An 18,696-nucleotide genomic window follows, 5' to 3' on the forward strand; every position below is an offset into this window, starting at 1 on the left:
AATTAATCTTCTTTCTTTCAGAAGGAGAAAAGCGAGATTCTTGTTTGTTTCATGATTCAAAACAGCTTCATCCAGGACTGCAGCTTTATCGAGCTGCCTATGAGAAGAACCTTCCTGATATGGCAGAGGCATTGGCCCATGGAGCTGACGTAAACTGGGTCAATACAGAAGAAAACAAAGCAACACCACTGATTCAGGCAGTCTTAGGGGTATGTGACTTACTGCATCTTGATTCATGGGGGGAACTAGTAGAAATATCACTGGATAGGTGATAACAGCTAATTATTTGCCTTGCTATCTAATGATGGCATTTGATTTGTGGTACCAAAGTTGACTATCAAATTACCTTCCTTTCTCATAAAGTGATCTCTGAACATTTCTGTGTTACTGACCTGGTTGAGACCATATACACTGCCAGTACTGAAATGTGATATCTGAGGCCAAATCCACTGAAGGCAGGATTTGGTCTTGGTTCTAAAGGGTTAAGCATTGAATTGGTCTTTTGTCTTCATTCCTTAGGGCTCATTGGTTACATGTGAGTTTTTGCTGCAGAATGGTGCCAATGTCAACCATAGGGATGTGAAAGGAAGAGGACCACTACATCATGGCACAGTCTTGGGGCACACTGGGTAACACGCTGCTGCAGGACTTGTTGAACACCCATTCTTCCCTGTATTCGTTGATTTGCAAATATACTTCTTACGTTTTCAGTATTTCCTGGCATTTTAATATATGTTGAATAACTGAAGTTATTCTTAAGGACATTCTGACTTTTTATGCACAGCCCCTTTTCAAACTAGCATTTTTATTCATTAACAAGCAGAGTATTGGACTGTAAAGGGCTAGACTGAAAAGTCCAGTGTCCTTTTGGTGGTAATATGTATTAAATGATAGTTAGAAGAACTTGGGACGTATTTCAATTACCAATTGCTGCTAACTCCTGAGGGGCACTGCACTTTTTACGAAAGTGACAAACAGATAGAACTGGTGTAGAGGGGGCCAGAACAGTCCCTGATTTCTTCCTGTCAACACACACTGCTCTGCCAGTGCGCCTCACGTGTGTTCAAACATCGCCAAGCGCAGTGGGGCACAGATCTATGACTGAGGCCCCTACATGCTACTGCAATAAAAATAAGTAGTAGAAAATAATAGTCTGACCTGCAGTGTCCCTTCTATACGCCTGCTTGAACTTCTCTTGACGAGATACTGCCAGGCTTGCCAGAATTTCACTTCGTCCTGGGGGAGTTTTGAGGAAGGGAGGAAAAGCTTAGTGCCTTCCCTGGTGTGGGTGAAGGGCCCCTAGTGCCGGGCAACTGAACAGGGTTTCAGATAGCATCTCTCCACTGCTACAAGCAGGTACCTGAATCTGAAGACTCTTCAGCATGTACATTCTATCTTGTTTGTGCTGCTCAGTGGTGGTTCTCTTGCAACACGCTGGAGGTGGGCGGCCAGATTTCTGGCATGTCACATTAAAAAGATTGTAAAGGAGATTTTAAACTAAGGGCTGGGGGAAACAGACAGGTGCGGAGGGAGCACCTTCTTCCGACAGAGACATCCCTTAGGGGAGGATTTATTAAAGAGGATCTTCTATATCCTAGTAAAGAGGAGAGGATAGAAATTGATAAAATACAGGCAGAAAATGAAAAGAAACAGACAAAAAGTTGCCCATTCAATTACATCAGGTGAAGGCAGACAACCAAATACTGACCAGTTTTGCAAGTGTTTGTATACAAAAGCAATAAGTCTAAATACTAAGATGGGTGAACTTGAGTGTCTGGGATTAAATGAGGTTGTTGATATAATCAGCATCACAGAAGCTTAGTGGAATAATGATGATATAAAATATACAGTAGAACCTGAGCTATGAACACCTCTGGAATGGAGGTTGTTCATAATTCTAAACAAAAGTTTACAACTGAACACTGATTTTATACAGCTTTGAAACTTTAATGTGCAGAAGAAAAAGGCTGCTTTTAACCGTCTTAATTTAAATGAAACAAGCACAGAAACAGTTTCCTTTCCGTGTCAAATCTTTTTTTAAATTTTCCTTTTATTTTTTAGTAGTTTACGTTTAACACAGCACTGTACTGTTTGCTTTTTTTCGTCTCTGCTGCTGCCTGATTGTGTACTTTTGGTTCCAAATGAAGGGTGTGGTGGACCGGTCAGTTTGTAACTCTGGGTTTTGTAAATCTGAGGTTCTACTGTATAGGAATGATGGAGTAGGTTGCACTGATGGGGAGTGGCACTATATGTGAAAGAAAGCTGAATCAAATATAGTAAAAAATCTTAAATGAATCAAACTGTACCATAGAATCTCTTGGAATTTCTATCCATAGCTTGAATAATAAGAGTATAGCAGTAGGAATATACCACGGACCACCTGACCAGTGATTTTGAAATGCTCAGGGAGATTAGAGAGAATACAAAAAACCCAAAACACCCCAATAATAATGGGGGATTTCAACTATCCCCATATTGTCAAGGAGCATGTCCCCTCAGGGCAGCGTGCAGAGATAAAATGTCTAGACACCATTAATGACAGCTTCTTGGAGCAGCTAGTCCTGGAACCCACCAGAGGAGAGGCTATTCTTGATTTAGTCCTAAGTGGTGCACAGGATCTGGTCCAGGAGGGGAATACAGCTGAACCGCTCAGTAACAGCAACCGTCATGTAATTAAACGTAACATCGTTGTAGGGGAGAAAATGCCAAAGAAACCCACCACCGTAGCATTTACCGTCAAAAAAGGGAACAACACAAAAAAGAGGAGGCTAGATAAACGGAAGTTAGGGGGTCACAGGAGCGAAATGCCTGCAAGCTGCATGGAGTTTTTTTAAAAAAACCTCAGAGTAGAGGTGCAAACTGTATGTATACCTGGAAAAACAACAACAAAACCCGAGAGGATCCCCTCCAAAAAGCCACCATGGCTAAACAGAGTAAAAGAGGCAGTTAGAGACAAAGAGGTATCCTTTAAAATTGAAAGTAAAATCCTACTGAGGAAAATAAAGGAACATAAACGCTAATGATTCAAGCGTAAATGTATAATCAGGCAGGCTAAAAAAGGATTTGAAGAGCAACTAGCAAAAGACAAAAATTATCGGCAAAAGTTTGTTTTAAGTAGATTAGAAGCAGGAAGCCCGTCAAACAATCGGTAGGACTTCTGGATGATTAAGATGGTAAAGGAGCACTCAAGGAAGACAAGGCCATTGCGGAGAAGCTAAAACAATTCTTTGCATTGGTCTTCACTGAAGAGAATGTGAGGGAGATTCCCACACCTGAGACCTTTTTTTAGGTAACTGATCTGGAGAGCTGTCCCAGATTGAGGTGTCAGTAGAGGACATTTTGGAATAAATTGATAAATTAAACAATAGTAAGTCACCAGGAATAGATGCTGTTCACCCAAGAGTTCTGAAGGAACTCAAACCTGAAATTACAGAACTACTAACTCTGGTGTGTAACCTATCACTTAAATCAACCTCTGTACCAGATGACTGGCAGACAGCTAATGTAACATCAATTTTTTGAAAAGGCTCCAGAGTTGATCCTGGTAATTTCAGGCCATTGAGTCTAACTTTAGTACCAGGAAAATTTCTTGAAAGTATAGTAAATAAAATAATTATCAGAGACACAGATGAACATGATATGATGGAAGTCAATGCCACTTCAGTAAAGGAAAATTATTTCTCATCGATCTCTTAAAATTCTCTGAGCGGGTCAGCAAATGTGGCCAAGGGTGATCCAGTGGCTATAGAGTACTTGGACTTTCAGAAAGCCTTTGACAAGGTTCCTTCCTCAACAAATGCTCTGTCATTAATCAAACTAGGCAGTCATGGGATAAGGGGGAAGGTTCTCTGTTGGATCAGTAACTGGTTAAAAGATAGGAAACAAAGGGTAGGAACAAATGGCCAGTTTTCACAGTGGGGAGAGGTAAAAAATGGGGGTCCCCCAAGGATCTGTACTGGGACCAGTGCTGTTCAACATATTCATAAATGACTGGGAAAAGGTGGTGAATAGTGAAGTGGCGAAGTTTGCATTTGATACTAAATTACTCAAGATAGTTAAATCCAAAGCTGACTGCAGAGATGGGATCCCATTAAACTGGGTGATAGGGCAACAAAATGTCAGATGAAATTCAATGCTGATGAATGCATCGTAATGCAAATGGGAAAATAGAATCCCAGGTTTGCATACAAAATGATAGGGTCTAAATTAGTTCTTACCACTGAAGAAAGAGATCTTGGAGTCATTGTGGAGAGTTCTCTGAAAACATTTGCTCAATGTGCAGCAGCAGTCAAAAAGCTACCAGAATGTTAGGAAAGGGATAGATAATAAGACAGAAGATGCCACTATATAAATCCATGGTACTCCTATATCTTGAATATTGCATGCAGTTCTGGTTGCCCCATCTCAAAAAAGATATATTAGAATTGGAAAAGGTACAGGGAAGGGCAACACATGATTAGGGGTATGGAAGAGCTTCCCTAGGAAGAAAGATTAAAAAGACTGGGACTCTTCAGTTTAGAAGAGTGAGGATGGCAGATTTGATAGAGGTCTATAAAATCATGAGTGGTATGAAGAGTGAATAAAGAAGTGTTGTTTAGCCTTTCTCATAACGGAAGAACCAGGGTCACCCAATTAAATTAACAGGCAGAAGGTTTAAAACAAAAGGAGGTACTACTTCACACAATGCACAGTCAACCTGTGGAACTCATTGCCAGGGGATGTTGTGAAGGCCAAAACTATGAGGGTTCAAAAAAACTAGATAACTTCATGGAGGATAGGTCCACCAATAGCTATTAGCCAGGATGGGCAGGGATGTAGCCCCAGGCCCCTAAGCCTCTGACTGCTAGGAACTGGAAGTGGATGACAGCTTTTGACACGGTCTCCCACAGTATTCTTGTCAGCAAGTTAAGGAAGTATGGGCTGGATGGATGCACTATAAGGTGGGTAGAAAGCTGGCTAGATTGTCGGGCTCAACGGGTAGTGATCAATGGCTCCATGTCTAGTTGGCGGCCGGTATCAAGTGGAGTGCCCCAAGGGTCGGTCCTGGGGCCGGTTTTGTTCAAATTGGAGGATTGGGCCAAAAGAAATCTGATGAGGTTCAATAAGGATAAGTGCAGGGTCCTGCACTTAGGACGGAAGAACCCAATGCACCGCTACAGACTAGGGACCGAATGGCTAGGCAGCAGTTCTGCGGAAAAGGACCTAGGGGTGACAGTGGACGAGAAGCTGGATATGAGTCAGCAGTGTGCCCTTGTTGCCAAGAAGGCCAATGGCATTTTGGGATGTATAAGTAGGGGCATAGCGAGCAGATCGAGGGACGTGATCGTTCCCCTCTATTCGACATTGGTGAGGCCTCATCTGGAGTACTGTGTCCAGTTTTGGGCCCCACACTTCAAGAAGGATGTGGATAAATTGGAGAGAGTCCAGCGAAGGGCAACAAAAATGATTAGGGGTCTGGAACACATGAGTTATGAGGAGAGGCTGAGGGAACTGGGATTGTTTAGCCTGCAGAAGAGAAGAATGAGGGGGGATTTGATAGCTGCTTTCAACTACCTGAAAGGGGGTTCCAAAGAGGATGGCTCTAGACTGTTCTCAATGGTAGCAGATGACAGAACGAGGAGTAATGGTCTCAAGTTGCAGTGGGGGAGGTTTAGGTTGGATATTAGGAAAAACTTTTTCACTAAGAGGGTGGTGAAACACTGGAATGCGTTACCTAGGGAGGTGGTAGAATCTCCTTCCTTAGAGGTTTTTAAGGTCAGGCTTGACAAAGCCCTGGCTGGGATGATTTAACTGGGAATTGGTCCTGCTTCGAGCAGGGGGTTGGACTAGGTGACCTTCTGGGGTCCCTTCCAACCCTGATATTCTATGATTCTATGACAGGGGATGGATCACTTGATGATTGCCTGTTCTGTTCATTCCCTCTGAAGCGTCTGGCAGTAGCCACTGTCAGAAGACCAGATTCCTTGGCTAGATGGACCATTGTCCTAGTATTGCCCATATGATCATTCTTACGTTCTTATGAGGTCTTAAAGCCTTTGGTCCTACTGAGTGTGATCTCCAAAGGGAGGAGGGGCCCATTGTAACAGTCTCCATTCCCTTAACCTGATCTGCAAGGTGCATCTGTGATATTTATCAAAAACTATTCCACAGCTCCAGCTTAGTTTTGATTAAATTAAGAAATGACTTTCTGCACTATTGAAATCTTGGCATCATTTCAGATTAATTGAGCTGATGGATTGAAGCTGTGTTGCTAGGGTTTGTGTAAAATGTACTTGGACGAGATTTGAGATGTTCAGATTATTTTAGTTGGTTTAAACTAAACTGGATTGAATCCTGCTTGTTCGTCTGTAAAAATGTTTTCTTTTGTTTTTTCTAGTGGAAATTATGCAATAATGCAATTTCTTTAATAGGCAAGTGTGTTTATTCCTAAAACGAGGAGCAAATCAGCATGCCACTGATGAAGAAGGGAAAGACCCTTTGAGTATAGCTGTAGAAGCTGCAAATGCAGATATCGTAACTCTGTAAGTGTGTTCTATTAGGCTGAATTTCAGATTTTTTTCCTGTATTGCTATACTCTGAGTCCTGTAAGCATATAAGAAATACTTGATTGGATTTATACCAGAATGGACAAACTCAAGACAGTCCGGGGGGGGGGGGGGCGCACAGTGTTCACTGGATGAACTGAAAGAAGCCCTGTGTATCTTTCACTGATGAAACTCAGAAATGCATTATAGTTTGTACTATGTTGTTTTCAATGTAGTCAAAATGACGTTCTTGTCTTTTCCAAACCATAGGTTACGTTTGGCAAGAATGAATGAAGAAATGAGGGAATCAGAAGGACTTTATGGACAGCCAGGTCAATACTCTACTAATAACCATACTGAGATGCAGTATAAGAAATGCATTCAGGAATTTATTAGTTTACAGCTAGATGATTCATAGTTTTTGAGCAAAAGAAAATTAAAGTAGCTTCATACCACAGTGTTTTCATAAGCAACATATACATGTATGATGTTAGATTGAAGTGGACAGTTGTATACTCTAAACGGTCATGTGTTCACAGGTGGAGGAGGGAGGGTGCTTGAAATTCACAATTGTAGTGGTACATGTTAGCACTGTTGTATGCAACTCTTTTTGCTGCTGGCCTTCCACACCATCTGCTGTGCAGCTTTCTAGTAATGTGCTGCTGAGGACCCAGGCAATGGTCAGCTGCTGCCTTCTATCTGGATGGTTCAGCAGCAGTCAAGCGTTAATCTTACTACGGGATGTCTGTCTTCTCCATTATAACCCTGTTGTGTCTGTCGTCTTCATTATAACCCCATTTCCTGAGGCCTACACCAAACTTTCATACAAAATCACTGTGGGCAGAAACATAAAAAGAAGGGCTTTTTTTGCACTAATTTTTTAAAATGTTTTAGACCAAACATTCATTTTTAAAGACCCGTTTTTGTACTTTACAACTAAACCAGTACATCAGAAAAAATTGGCAGGCATTTGGTCCAATTGGTATTAAAAAGCAAAAAATCTCACTTAGCATACATGTACAAATAACTCACAGGCAAACAATACCATTTACACTTAAATGTCTAAACTTGTATTTATACAAACCACTTTTATTATAGAGGACTTATTTAAACTAATGCTAAAGGAAACCAATAATAGAAATGAAGCTGGTTGACAAGTTCTAGTACTAGGTATTGTTAAATCTGACTTAAATGGGCACCAGCCAGGCAATTTAGTTAAAGCAAAACCATCCTGCTTAAAGGGCTCGTTCCTGCAACATGCTAATCACTGTGGTGTTGATCCAACAAAGCACTTAAGCTTGTGCCATTCACTTCAAAGTGACACTGCAAAAGTGCTTTACCAGCAGATCAAACCATATACCAATAGCCCATAAATATGCACATAAATCCTGCAGCATAATCCAGTATTCAGCAACCTAGGATTATGCATTTCATAACAGACCTTAAGGACGGATTTTCAACCATAACTCTGAATTTTCTTGGAGTTGTTAATATTAAAGGTTTTTGACATTAAACTTGGAAGAAACCACCAGTCAAAAATGATGCAAGCTCTTCTGCTGAGTAAAGGAAAGTCCATCCCCTTTTTGACTGTCCAACATTTAGCCAGTGACATTAACAGCTAACAAGATGTGTGCTGTTTGATTGACAGGCTACAGGTAACAGGGAACCTCCTAACTATTTAGTTCTCAATTTCATTTTCATTTTAAAGTTAAAAGAAAGAAATGACCATCTAATTTCAAGGGTGGAATGCATTTGCGTTGCAGCAAAATGCTTGAATTTGGTAGCTCCAAAGTAAAATCTTTTATATAAATTTTGGGTAAATTAACTGGTGTGCCACAGATGTGAAAGTGTTAGAAATCAAAATTTGTATTTGTATAGTGTATAGAAAAGGTTTTTGTTACTGAACATTCCAGGGCTTGCGCTGGCTTTCATTCATAACGAATACAGGCAAATTTTATTTACATAAAGTGCATTGAATGTCTAACCTTTAACTTGAGGTGACTGAAAATGTCTTCCCTAGCGTTGTGTTCAAAGGATTTTTAGACAAAATTTTTTCAACCATCTGGAGAACTCGGAAAACGTAGAGAATTTGTTTCATCAAAGACAATTTGAGGATTATCTATTATTTGTGTTACAGCAGTATCTCCAAGCCCCAGCTGAAATTGGAGACCCCATTGTGCTGGGCATGGTACAGTGAGACTCAGTCCCTGCCCAATCTAAATCAGCAAGACTGACAAAGGGAAAATAGAAGTGCAGAGGGGGGAAGTGACTTGCTTCAAGTTATGCAGGAGGCGATTGGCAGCGTCAGTGGTAGAACATGGGTCTCCTGACTCGTGGTCCAGCACCTCAATCACCGGATCATGCCGCCTCCCTGGGCACTTTGTGACCAGCAGTATTTGATTGACTCAGAACATTTACAAATTATAACAAATGATCTGAATGTTTTCAATGTTAGTATATGTTAGCCTGGCAAATTGTCCTGTGAATTTACCAGCCTGAGAACAAAATATGTTCACCCTGCCTTTACGGTGACAACAAAGGCAACAGCTTTGCAAGAGAGATGTATCTTAAAGTGTCCTTACCACCCTTACTCTAATATTGCTCTTCAGAGGTGGTTCTGAAAAAGATGATGGTATAATTATAGATTCTTTGATAATTTTCCTGGGATTGGGAGTTGGATGAGGGTAAGTGTGGTGTAAGAGAGTCCTGATATAAGCATGGAGTGATGCGAAGTAGATACTTCTCTACTTTAAGGTATGTCTACACTGCAGTCAGAGCTCAGGTAGGCATACCTGTGGAAGCTTTAACGAGACTGTGTGGCTAAAAATAACAGTGAAGGTGTGGTAACACTGGCTTTAGCATAGATTGTACAAACCCACCTGGAACCTGGGTTACATACTTGTGTTGCTGGACTGCAGCAAAGATCTGTGTTGCCAGGTTTTCACTGCTATTTTTAGCTGCATTTGCTAGATTAAAAGAAAAGGAGTACTTGTGGCACCTTAGAGACTAACCAGTTTATTTGAGCATAAGCTTTCGTGAGCATCCGATGAAGTGAGCTGTAGCTCACGAAAGCTCATGCTCAAATAAATCGGTTAGTCTCTAAGGTGCCACAAGTACTCCTTTTCTTTTTGCGAATACAGACTAACACGGCTGTTACTCTGAAACCTAGCTAGATTAAGTTAGTGCAGGTATGCCTACCTGAGCTGCAGTCACCCCTCCGATTGCAGTATCCACTTACCCATGCTATGAAGTAAGTGAAACCAATGATTACTATAGCTAGGTAGCATCAGCATTTCTGGTGTAAAAACATGTGATTGGTTTGACCCGTTGATGGAACATATACATGATTTTGCATGGTACAGTGGGTCTTCCAAAATATACTTTATGTAATGGGTATTAGCTGATTTAAACAGCTCATTCTACAAAATAGGCATTGCTGCTGGTAGAAGCCATATACTCCATGGGTACCGTTCCTTGCATAATACTCGAGAATGCTTACCTTTTGGTGCTGCAGAACGTCTGTTACTATGTGTCTGCTACCCCTTTTCCTGTCTTTTCTCTTAAATGTTCAATGTGTGCCTTTGAAGTTATTTTGCTGTTGAATGGTTAATCAGTGATATAGTATTTTTGTATTAAAAATCTGCACTTTAGCTACATTTTGCTTGGAAAGGGGCTTTCCAGAATTCAATTTTAAACACTTAAAAATAATATTTACAAGGTTTACAGTATTAAGTATGTTCATGCAGTGTGCAAACTTAAGGGATATTTTATTTTACTCGTCTATTTTTGTATGTGATACTTTTTTGTTATTAGCCAAAAATAGAGCCAAAAATATATCTTGCAAAAACAAAAAAGCATACATCTAATGAAGTGAGCTGTAGCTCACAAAAGCTTATGCTCAGATAAATTGGTTAGTCTCTAAGGTGCCACAAGTACTCCTTTTCTTTTTGCGAATACAGACTAACACGGCTGTTACTCTGAAACCTTACATTTTTATGTAAGCCCTGCCACTATTCTAATTTTGTTCTGGCCAACTGTCATTTCTGAGAATCTGTTTTCAAATGAACACAATGCTAACCACAAATACACAGGAATGAGACAGGTTTGGCACTGGAAATGCACATATAAAATGGCGGAAAGACATAATGGCAATGTAACCTTCTACTCCCTGTCCCTTAAAGACTCTGTAAAGTCATTTAAAACCATACCACGTGGAAATGGATGAAGGGGGACTATCTGCTTCCCTTCGCCAGCCAGACAAAGGGAAGGGAGGTGTGTGTTGCACACCACTGTAGTTGGTGAGAGAGGTAAACTTTTGGTTCCCCTCTTCTCTTATGATGTGCAACATATAATGGAGTTGTCAGACAGGGAACAGCAGTGTTTGGCCCCTGCATACTCCTTTCCCGACTTGGAAGGGGCAGGTTTTGGATGGCAGCATATTACCTGCTTCTGCAAGGCGTTCAGCACATGAATAAATTCCATGGAAATCAATGGCTGAAAATTGCTTAGCTGCTAGTGTAGACAAGACAGGAAGAGAGACCTGGAACAAATCTCCTTTCCATGCTCCACTGTCTATCAGCAAAATCATTTTCAGTACCCATTGAAGGGGGCTGGGTGACACTGCTGAAGAAACATTGTCAGCAATGGGTCATTGTCTTAGTGTAGAGAGACTCCCATTGCATTTAAAAATAAAACAAAATGCCATTTTACCTATTAAAATACTAAAGCACCAGCACTTGCAAACTTTAATTTCCTCAGTAATGTGGGAATGTGCTCTGCTCTTATACTGTTGCTTGCTAATAATTGTTATAGTATGGACTAGCTGGTTATGACATTTTTTCTTCATCCCTTATTTCTGCCATAGATCTACTTTCAAGAGAGCTGCTGACTTTTTCGTTTTTAAAATAATGATTTTATTCTGTATATATTAAACATGTTTTTCTTTTACATTGTTGTAAAATACTTGCATCTCTCCTTTCTAACTCTGAACTTTCCTCTGTGTGGCTGCCTTTGAGGTGCTATTTCCAGGTATAATTTGGCTTCGTTTAATTTGCTTTTACAGAGTGTGCATGTAGTCAACCAGTCTGTCACCTTTCGTGTCACCCATTTTATACCATATATGAAAAATCTGTTCTACAAACATATAAATGTTATGCAGTAAGGACTAGGAGATTTGTGAGATGATGCATGGTGTTAGCCATCATGGTAAATATTTTAGAAATATTTTCCTAATTTATTTTTTTTTCTTCTACCCAGGAGATGAAACTTACCAGGACATTTTTCGTGATTTTTCTCAAATGGCATCCAATAATCCAGAGAAGCTAAACCGTTTTCAGCAATCAGATTCACAGAAGTCTTGAGTGTCTAAGAAGAAAAAGAACTAAACCTGGTTCTTTTCTAATGCTTCTAGAGCAGCAGTCTTTATTTTTTTAAACTGCTTTCATTATGTGTGTTTTGTGATATATTTGGTAGTCTGGATTGAGTGAGCACTCTAGTGCACCCTTAGGCTGGGTGGGAGGTGTAATTTGCTGCATGTGATTCAGGGTGAATACTGCAGCAGCTGGAGATGAGCTGTTTTAGCAAGGGATACTGCCTCTGATTGGAGAGAGTTTTTTGTTTTGCCATGTGGAGGCAGGATTAGGTTGAGTCACACTCAAGGCTGGCGGAAGCTGGGAGCGTTGCAGAACTCCTCCTCTGTCAGTGGTGTGGGATGACCAGATCCTCACTGCTCATGGGCAGTCGCTAGCAGCACAATTTCCCCATGCCTCCCGTTCTGCCTAGCTGTAACCCTACAGCTCCTATCTCTTCAGGCAAGGACCAGCTTGCCTTTTCCCTCTCCAGTCTGTTTGGATGGGAAAGCTGGTGATCACCTGCCTGAACTCCCCTTCTGTACATCTGCCCATGACACACACACACACACGATCCTCCATCTCCTCTGCCCGGTGTGCTACTAACACAGGAAATGATGATGACGTTGCAGGCTCTTCCACAGCTGACTCCTTCTAACCAGTGCAGGCCATGAGGCCAGTGACTGCTGTCCTGTCGCTGTACGTATGTATTCTGGAGGACCACATGTCAGAAAAGCAGCAACTTCCCTATTTTACTATAAGACTTGTTGTGAACAAAGTTGCTTGTTTGATTGATTCTCTGTGGAACTTTCCCTTTGGAGTAAATTTGATCCCCTAATGCCATCAAGTTTTGTTTTTAATGCGTTAAACTGACTGACATCAAAATGCATCTCAAAAGCTGGAATTAGGGAGCAGAAAATAAATAGTGAGCCAAGCAGAACATTAACATAGGACAGGCATACCAATGAAAGGTTGCCTCTCCTGCCAAGCTGTTGTCAGGATTGTTCCCAATAAAGAAATATTAAAACACTCACAAGTTATGCAGCTGTCCTACACTCGGGGCAATCAATCCTTTTTGCCAGAGCCTGCCATAATATAATCTGTGTACTGGCTCTCTAAAATAGGGCATGTAGTAGAAAACCTGGAAGTCTTACTGTACGGCTGCTCTAAAAAAAGAATATAATCAGAAGTGGTATTCTGTTGGCAGCAACCAGAACTTTTCAGTGGGCTCCACCCTGTGTTCTGTTGATGTGCGCAGGCACATGATGTATAAAAGTAAAGATTTATCTGTGTATTTATAGTAGATAGCATATAGATAGATAGATAATATACATCTGAGCCCCAGAAGCATCACAGACTTTTAGTTATTGGTCCTCCATTTGCTGGCACTTTGAACAGTGTAAGAAGGATTTCTAGGTAGGCCTTCCAAACTACTGCAGATTTCCTGTAATCTTCGTCATCTATTCAGAACAATATACTATACTGCTGCTAAAATTTACTTTGGAAATAAGTGAGATTTAAAAACATTAGCTTGTTACAATGCAGATACAGAAGGGGCTTTCTAAATTTATGTAAATGTCTGATAAAATTAAGTTTTCCAGGCATGTTACATTTCAGAGAGTTTTTTAAATATTTATCCTTGTGCATTCAATAGCTAATCAAAAATAAAATATATGAAAAATTTTTAATACCAGAATAAAATCTTCATGCTATAGAAAGTGTCCAATAGGTTATTGTGGTAAATGGGTGAATTTTACAGTCTCATCATTGCTTTATTTGTAGCCTAATTACTTGAAGCAAAGTAAATTGTGCCCATTTTAACTGCATTGATTTTTGGAGAGTAATACATTTGCGGTTACTGCTTACAAATGAGTTTCATAAGCTTTTTTAATAGGAATTGGTTCCTGGAGAACGATTGGGTGCTCTCTGATTTGTCTGCTTAAATAGCATTCTATCTTGAGTAAGTTAGAGCTTAGAGAGTAGAAGCTTCCACACGTAGAGTTGGGACGCTGTGTAAGATACGCCCATTATAGAATACTCATTTCAGATACACAGTTTTGTCTAGATGCCTTGTCCTCTTGCGTTACAAATAATGCTTGGTGTACAGTGAGAGTGACTGTACAGAAAAGCTGCCTGAAGCTTCAGGGCACAATCACTGTCTTTATTCCGTAGTGCTGAAAGATATTGGAAGTCTCTCCTCTGAGATGCCCCATGCCATATCTCCACCCTTGTGACCATTGCAACATTTCCTTCCCAGTCACTCAGGGCTGCTGCTTAAACTTGCAAAAGGGTTCCCTATAAAGCACAGCTCTTTCTCTGTAGCTGTGTGGAGCCCCTGCTGCGTTCCCAGCTCTCGCCAGTCAGGGGAGTGAGTGACCCAGCTTTTGATACTGTGATTATGCTAAATTGTAGAATCTGCTTGGATTGTTTGTCAGTGCGTGATTGTATTCGAGTGCTCTGACAGAAGACCTAGAGTTTGTAAAAACTTGAAGTCGTTTTGGCAGCCCAGGCTAGGAGGGGTAGTTCCTTGGCCTGGTATGTGCGCTGAGATGTGCAGTGTAATGTGCGTTCACCAGAAGAGCATTGTTGTGATCATCGACACACTGACAAAAATGGACATGCCGTGAAGCTATCTGGTGTGTAGCAAGATCAAGTGTTCAGTTTGCAGGACGAAGTATAGTTGACCCCCCTGGCTTTAGAGACGGTGCTTGATGGGCAAATCTGTAACTCATGTGTTGCTGTTTTGCTTAGTAGTATTAGGAAATTCCCACTCCTGCTGTGAGGTAAATCTGAATATAACTTGAATAGTGTGCATGAAGTAAGACTCTGTTGGGCTTTAGTATCTGCTGAGCCATGTGCCAAGTACTGGGAAAGTTTAGTTCCAGTTCATATTTTCACCTATGTGTAGAATACAACTGGCCTTAACTTGTGGAGAAGGCAGCAGTATTTTCTTAACACAGTTTAAAATAAATTGATCATTTATTTTAGGCTTTTATTATCTTTATCCTAGCCAGGGCCAGATGTGCAGAAAGACTTTTGGAATGAGTAAATATGGAAAAGCACATAATACATTTTAGCATACTTTTGGACATGATTTATGTAGGTTACCTGCTGGTTAAAATTTTGGCTATAATGTTTCATTACAATCTGTACTTGTTTTTAAGGCTTCCTGTTTTCTGTTACTTTGGGTACAATGCTTATATATTCAGGTATTTCTGTACTCTGCTGAATTTTATACTATTTGACATATTGAAATTGCTATCCTTTTCCTTAAGTTTGAGTGAATCCAGTAGGTGGTGGAAGTCTTGCTTTGCTTTCACTCATGTTGCAGTTGGAACATGCACATCAGTTCATTAATACAGGGTAGAATTTAGTTTCCTCACCTGCGCAATTGGGACCTAATCTCAACCTCATCGAAATCAGCGGGAGCCTTCCCATTGACTTCACTGAACTCAGATTATGCTCTTAACGATTTATAATGTTCATGGTATGTTGGAAGATAACTGTCTGTATCTTTCACTTGTAGGGATTCATTTTCACTTGCTTTACATGTAGACAGGGCTGACCCCTCCAAGTGCTGTTGATTTATCAGTAAATTCTCCATGTAAAACGGAGTGTCTTTCTCTCATTCTGAATCATGACTTGTACCCACAGCATGTTGTTTGATGTATAGCAATTATATGTAAGCACTGGTGCAAGGGATACATGAGAACTAGAAGAAGTGTAACATTTGCTATAATGTTTTCAGTGTGTAGACAGCTGCTGGGAAGCAGGGAAATCCTGTTTTTTAACAAACGTGCATGTGAAGCATGCATTTTAATAATCTCTGAATGGCACAGAGAACATAAAAGGACCATTTCATGGAATTCCAAATGTACAAATGCCTTGAGTCCAAGGCACGAGTATTTGTATATCAGAAGGATTAGAACTGATGATTAAGATACTGAAAGCATTTTAAAAGCCAATTCTGAAAATATCCACTATCCATCCACTTACAGATAGGAAAAGAATGTTTTCCCCAGTTTAATACAATGCCATGGTTGATGCTCCTTTGCACAGAGTTCTGCCTGACACACACGTGTCTCGGTATAGGTATCTGTTTGTACAAATGGGCACTTTTTTAAAACAGTCAGCCAACTATGTACAGACACGATGGGGGGAGGAGATGAATGTACTTTTTTATTTGCATTTTCCCCCTTCACCATTCTTTCTTTACCTTTCTGCGTACTGTATTTCTTCTCTCTTTTCCCATGGAAGGAGATGGTAAAGAAGGAAAATTCCCACTTGATTTTTATCCTCAGATCAGAATTTTTCCCATGTTATGATAGTAATTACTGAGGAATCAAACCATGTTTCCTCAAACTGGATGGTTATTCTGTTTGGAGTGATAAATGACTTTCTGTACCTATCCCTAAGTACATCTTTACTAGACAGTGGTTTTGAACCAGTCCAGTAGTAAATTGTTGTGATTTTTTTTTTTTTGGTTTTCCTAAATGCATAATTGGAAAGAATGTATAACCAGTCCTACTTTGCATTTAATAAAAAGTCTATAGACTTTGTATCAGAAACTTGAATGTAGTTTTATTGTAGTTTCATTGTAAATGAAGAAAAATACATTATCTTAATAGTTACTCTATGTACATTATGTAAGAACTGTAAATACTATACTTGAATAAAGACTTTGTATGCTGCAAAATCCTGGTGAAATGTGTACAGCTGTCAAGGCTTTGCCACACTCTTAGAACTAAAAGTTAATACAGCTTAAAGCAAGTAGCCTTCAACTGCTAGTTTGGTTGTGAGCTACACCTACCCTTGGCATACTGCATTTGTGAGTAAAAGTTCAGCAATGGCAGGTGCTTTGGCAGAGTAACGCTTCCAATCACTGCGTTGGGAAGGAGCCTCTCCTGCAGAGCTTTGGAATTTTGCAGAAGGAAAATTCAAATTCTTAACTGCTCAAATCATCCCAGTTTGCAGTTTTTCTAGTTTCAATTTAAAGAGCAGATTATTTCTGATGGATTTTGAAAGTAGTAGTCCAGACTGATGCAGAGGTGGAACAAGTGTTGCAGCCAATCTGAAACAAAACTGGGAAGAATCCTCCCAGACACACTATAGGTGGGGCTGGTAGCGCTGCCTATTATTCAAGTTGCCTAACACTTCCCATTATAAGACCCTCTTCTCTGTTTAAAATTTTACCAAAATGTAACTTGGCTGAAATTTTCCATGTCAGGTGTGACACGTTCGGTCACAGAGACCCCCTTGGGACTGTCACCTGATGTGCTGAGAATACCTCTGAGCCCGTTTCCCCTGGTAGCTTGGGACTCCAGAACCCTGTCTTGTTGAGCCAGACACACAAGCCTGATGCAACACAGACCCAGGGTCTGAACCACATGCCCCAAAGTTGCAGGCTTAATTGCAAACAGCTTAGCAACTGCTGCTGTCTCTAGCACCCAGACACCCAGCTCCCAATGGGATCCAAACCCCAAATAAATCTGTTTTACTCTGTATAAAGCTTATACAAGGTAAACTCATAAATTGTCCGCCCTCTATAATGCTGATAGAGAGAGATGCACAGCTGTTTGCTCCCCTAGGTATTAATTACTTATTCTGGGTGAATTAATAAATAAAAGTGATTTTATTAAGTATAAAAAGTAGGATTTAAGTGGTTTCAAGAAATAACAGAACAAAGTAAGTTACCAAGCAAAGTAAAACAAAACACGCAAGTCTAAGCCTAATACAGTAGGAAACTGAATACAGGTAAATCTCATCCTCAGATGTTTCAGTAAGCTTCTTTCACAGACTAGACTCCTTCCTAGTATGGGCCCAGTCCTTTTCAGTCCAACGTCGCTTATGGCCTGGGTCCAGGAATCTCTTACTCCCGTAGTTACAGACCTTTGTTCCAGTTTCTTTCAGGCATCTCTTTGGGGTGTGGAGAGGCCATCTCTTGAGCCAGCTGAAGACAAAATGCAGAGGCTTCCAGGGCCTTATATTCTCTCTTGGGGGCGGAAACCCCTTTGTTCGTCTGTGGAAAATAACTGCAACAAGATGGAGTTTGTAGCCACCTGGGCAAGTCATGTCCATGAATGATTCAGCTTTTTGCAGGCCAATGCCATTATTTACATGTTAGTTTGAACGTTCCCAGGAAAGCTCAGGTGTGGATTGGCGTCTCCCAAAGTCCATTGTCAGTTAAGTGTTTCTTGATTGGGCACTTACTGAGAATAGCCCTTTCTCAAGAATAACAGCCGTGTTAGTCTGTATTCGCAAAAAGAAAAGGAGTACTTGTGGCACCTTAGAGACTAACCAATTTATTAGAGCGAGCTGTAGCTCACGAAAGCTTATGCTCTAATAAATTGGTTAGTCTCTAAGGTGCCACAAGTCCTCCTTTTCTTTCTCAAGAAGCTGACCAAATGCTTCACTGAGGCTACTTAGAATCAAACACATTGCGATACAAGTACATAGTCAATATTCATAACTTCAAATACAAAAATGATACATACAGCATAATCATAACCAGCAAATTACCTTAGTCTACCTCCTTTGTACAAGATTTGGGGCAACTATAGGACCTCGGTTGCACCAATGATCTATACGGTCACAGTTCATGTCAATAACATCACACCAGGTATCTGCCTCATAATGATTTCTTTTTTTAAATTCAGTCCATACAGTTGGGTTGTTTCTGAGAAAAAAGCTAGAGGAAAACATTGTTTTGCCAATGTTACAAAATTCTTGATCTTTTCTTTGAAATGCTCCCGCACCCTGATGCTTTGGATTAGGGAGCTGAAATTAGGGGGTCTTTGTGTGAGGGATGTGCCTTTTGTCTTCCC

General features: G+C 40.5%; 1 protein-coding gene across 4 annotated transcripts in view; it reads left to right on the forward strand.

Annotated features, from left to right (window-relative positions):
- The window catches only part of ACAP2 (ArfGAP with coiled-coil, ankyrin repeat and PH domains 2), a 121,108-nt gene extending 105,845 nt beyond the window's left edge, over positions 1–15,263 (forward strand). For all 4 annotated transcript variants that reach the window (XM_073358980.2, XM_073358983.2, XM_073358981.1 and 1 more), the window contains 5 exons: positions 22–209; positions 520–629; positions 6,411–6,521; positions 6,795–6,856; positions 11,781–15,263. In XM_073358980.2, the coding sequence (XP_073215081.1) occupies positions 22–209; positions 520–629; positions 6,411–6,521; positions 6,795–6,856; positions 11,781–11,884 (575 nt within the window). In that variant the 3' untranslated portion in view covers positions 11,885–15,263. The remainder of the gene's footprint in view (positions 1–21; positions 210–519; positions 630–6,410; positions 6,522–6,794; positions 6,857–11,780) is intronic.
- Positions 15,264–18,696: the final 3,433 nt, after the last annotated feature.

Source organism: Lepidochelys kempii, chromosome 9 (genome assembly GCF_965140285.1).
Source record: "Lepidochelys kempii isolate rLepKem1 chromosome 9, rLepKem1.hap1, whole genome shotgun sequence".
NCBI lineage: Eukaryota > Metazoa > Chordata > Testudines > Cheloniidae > Lepidochelys > Lepidochelys kempii.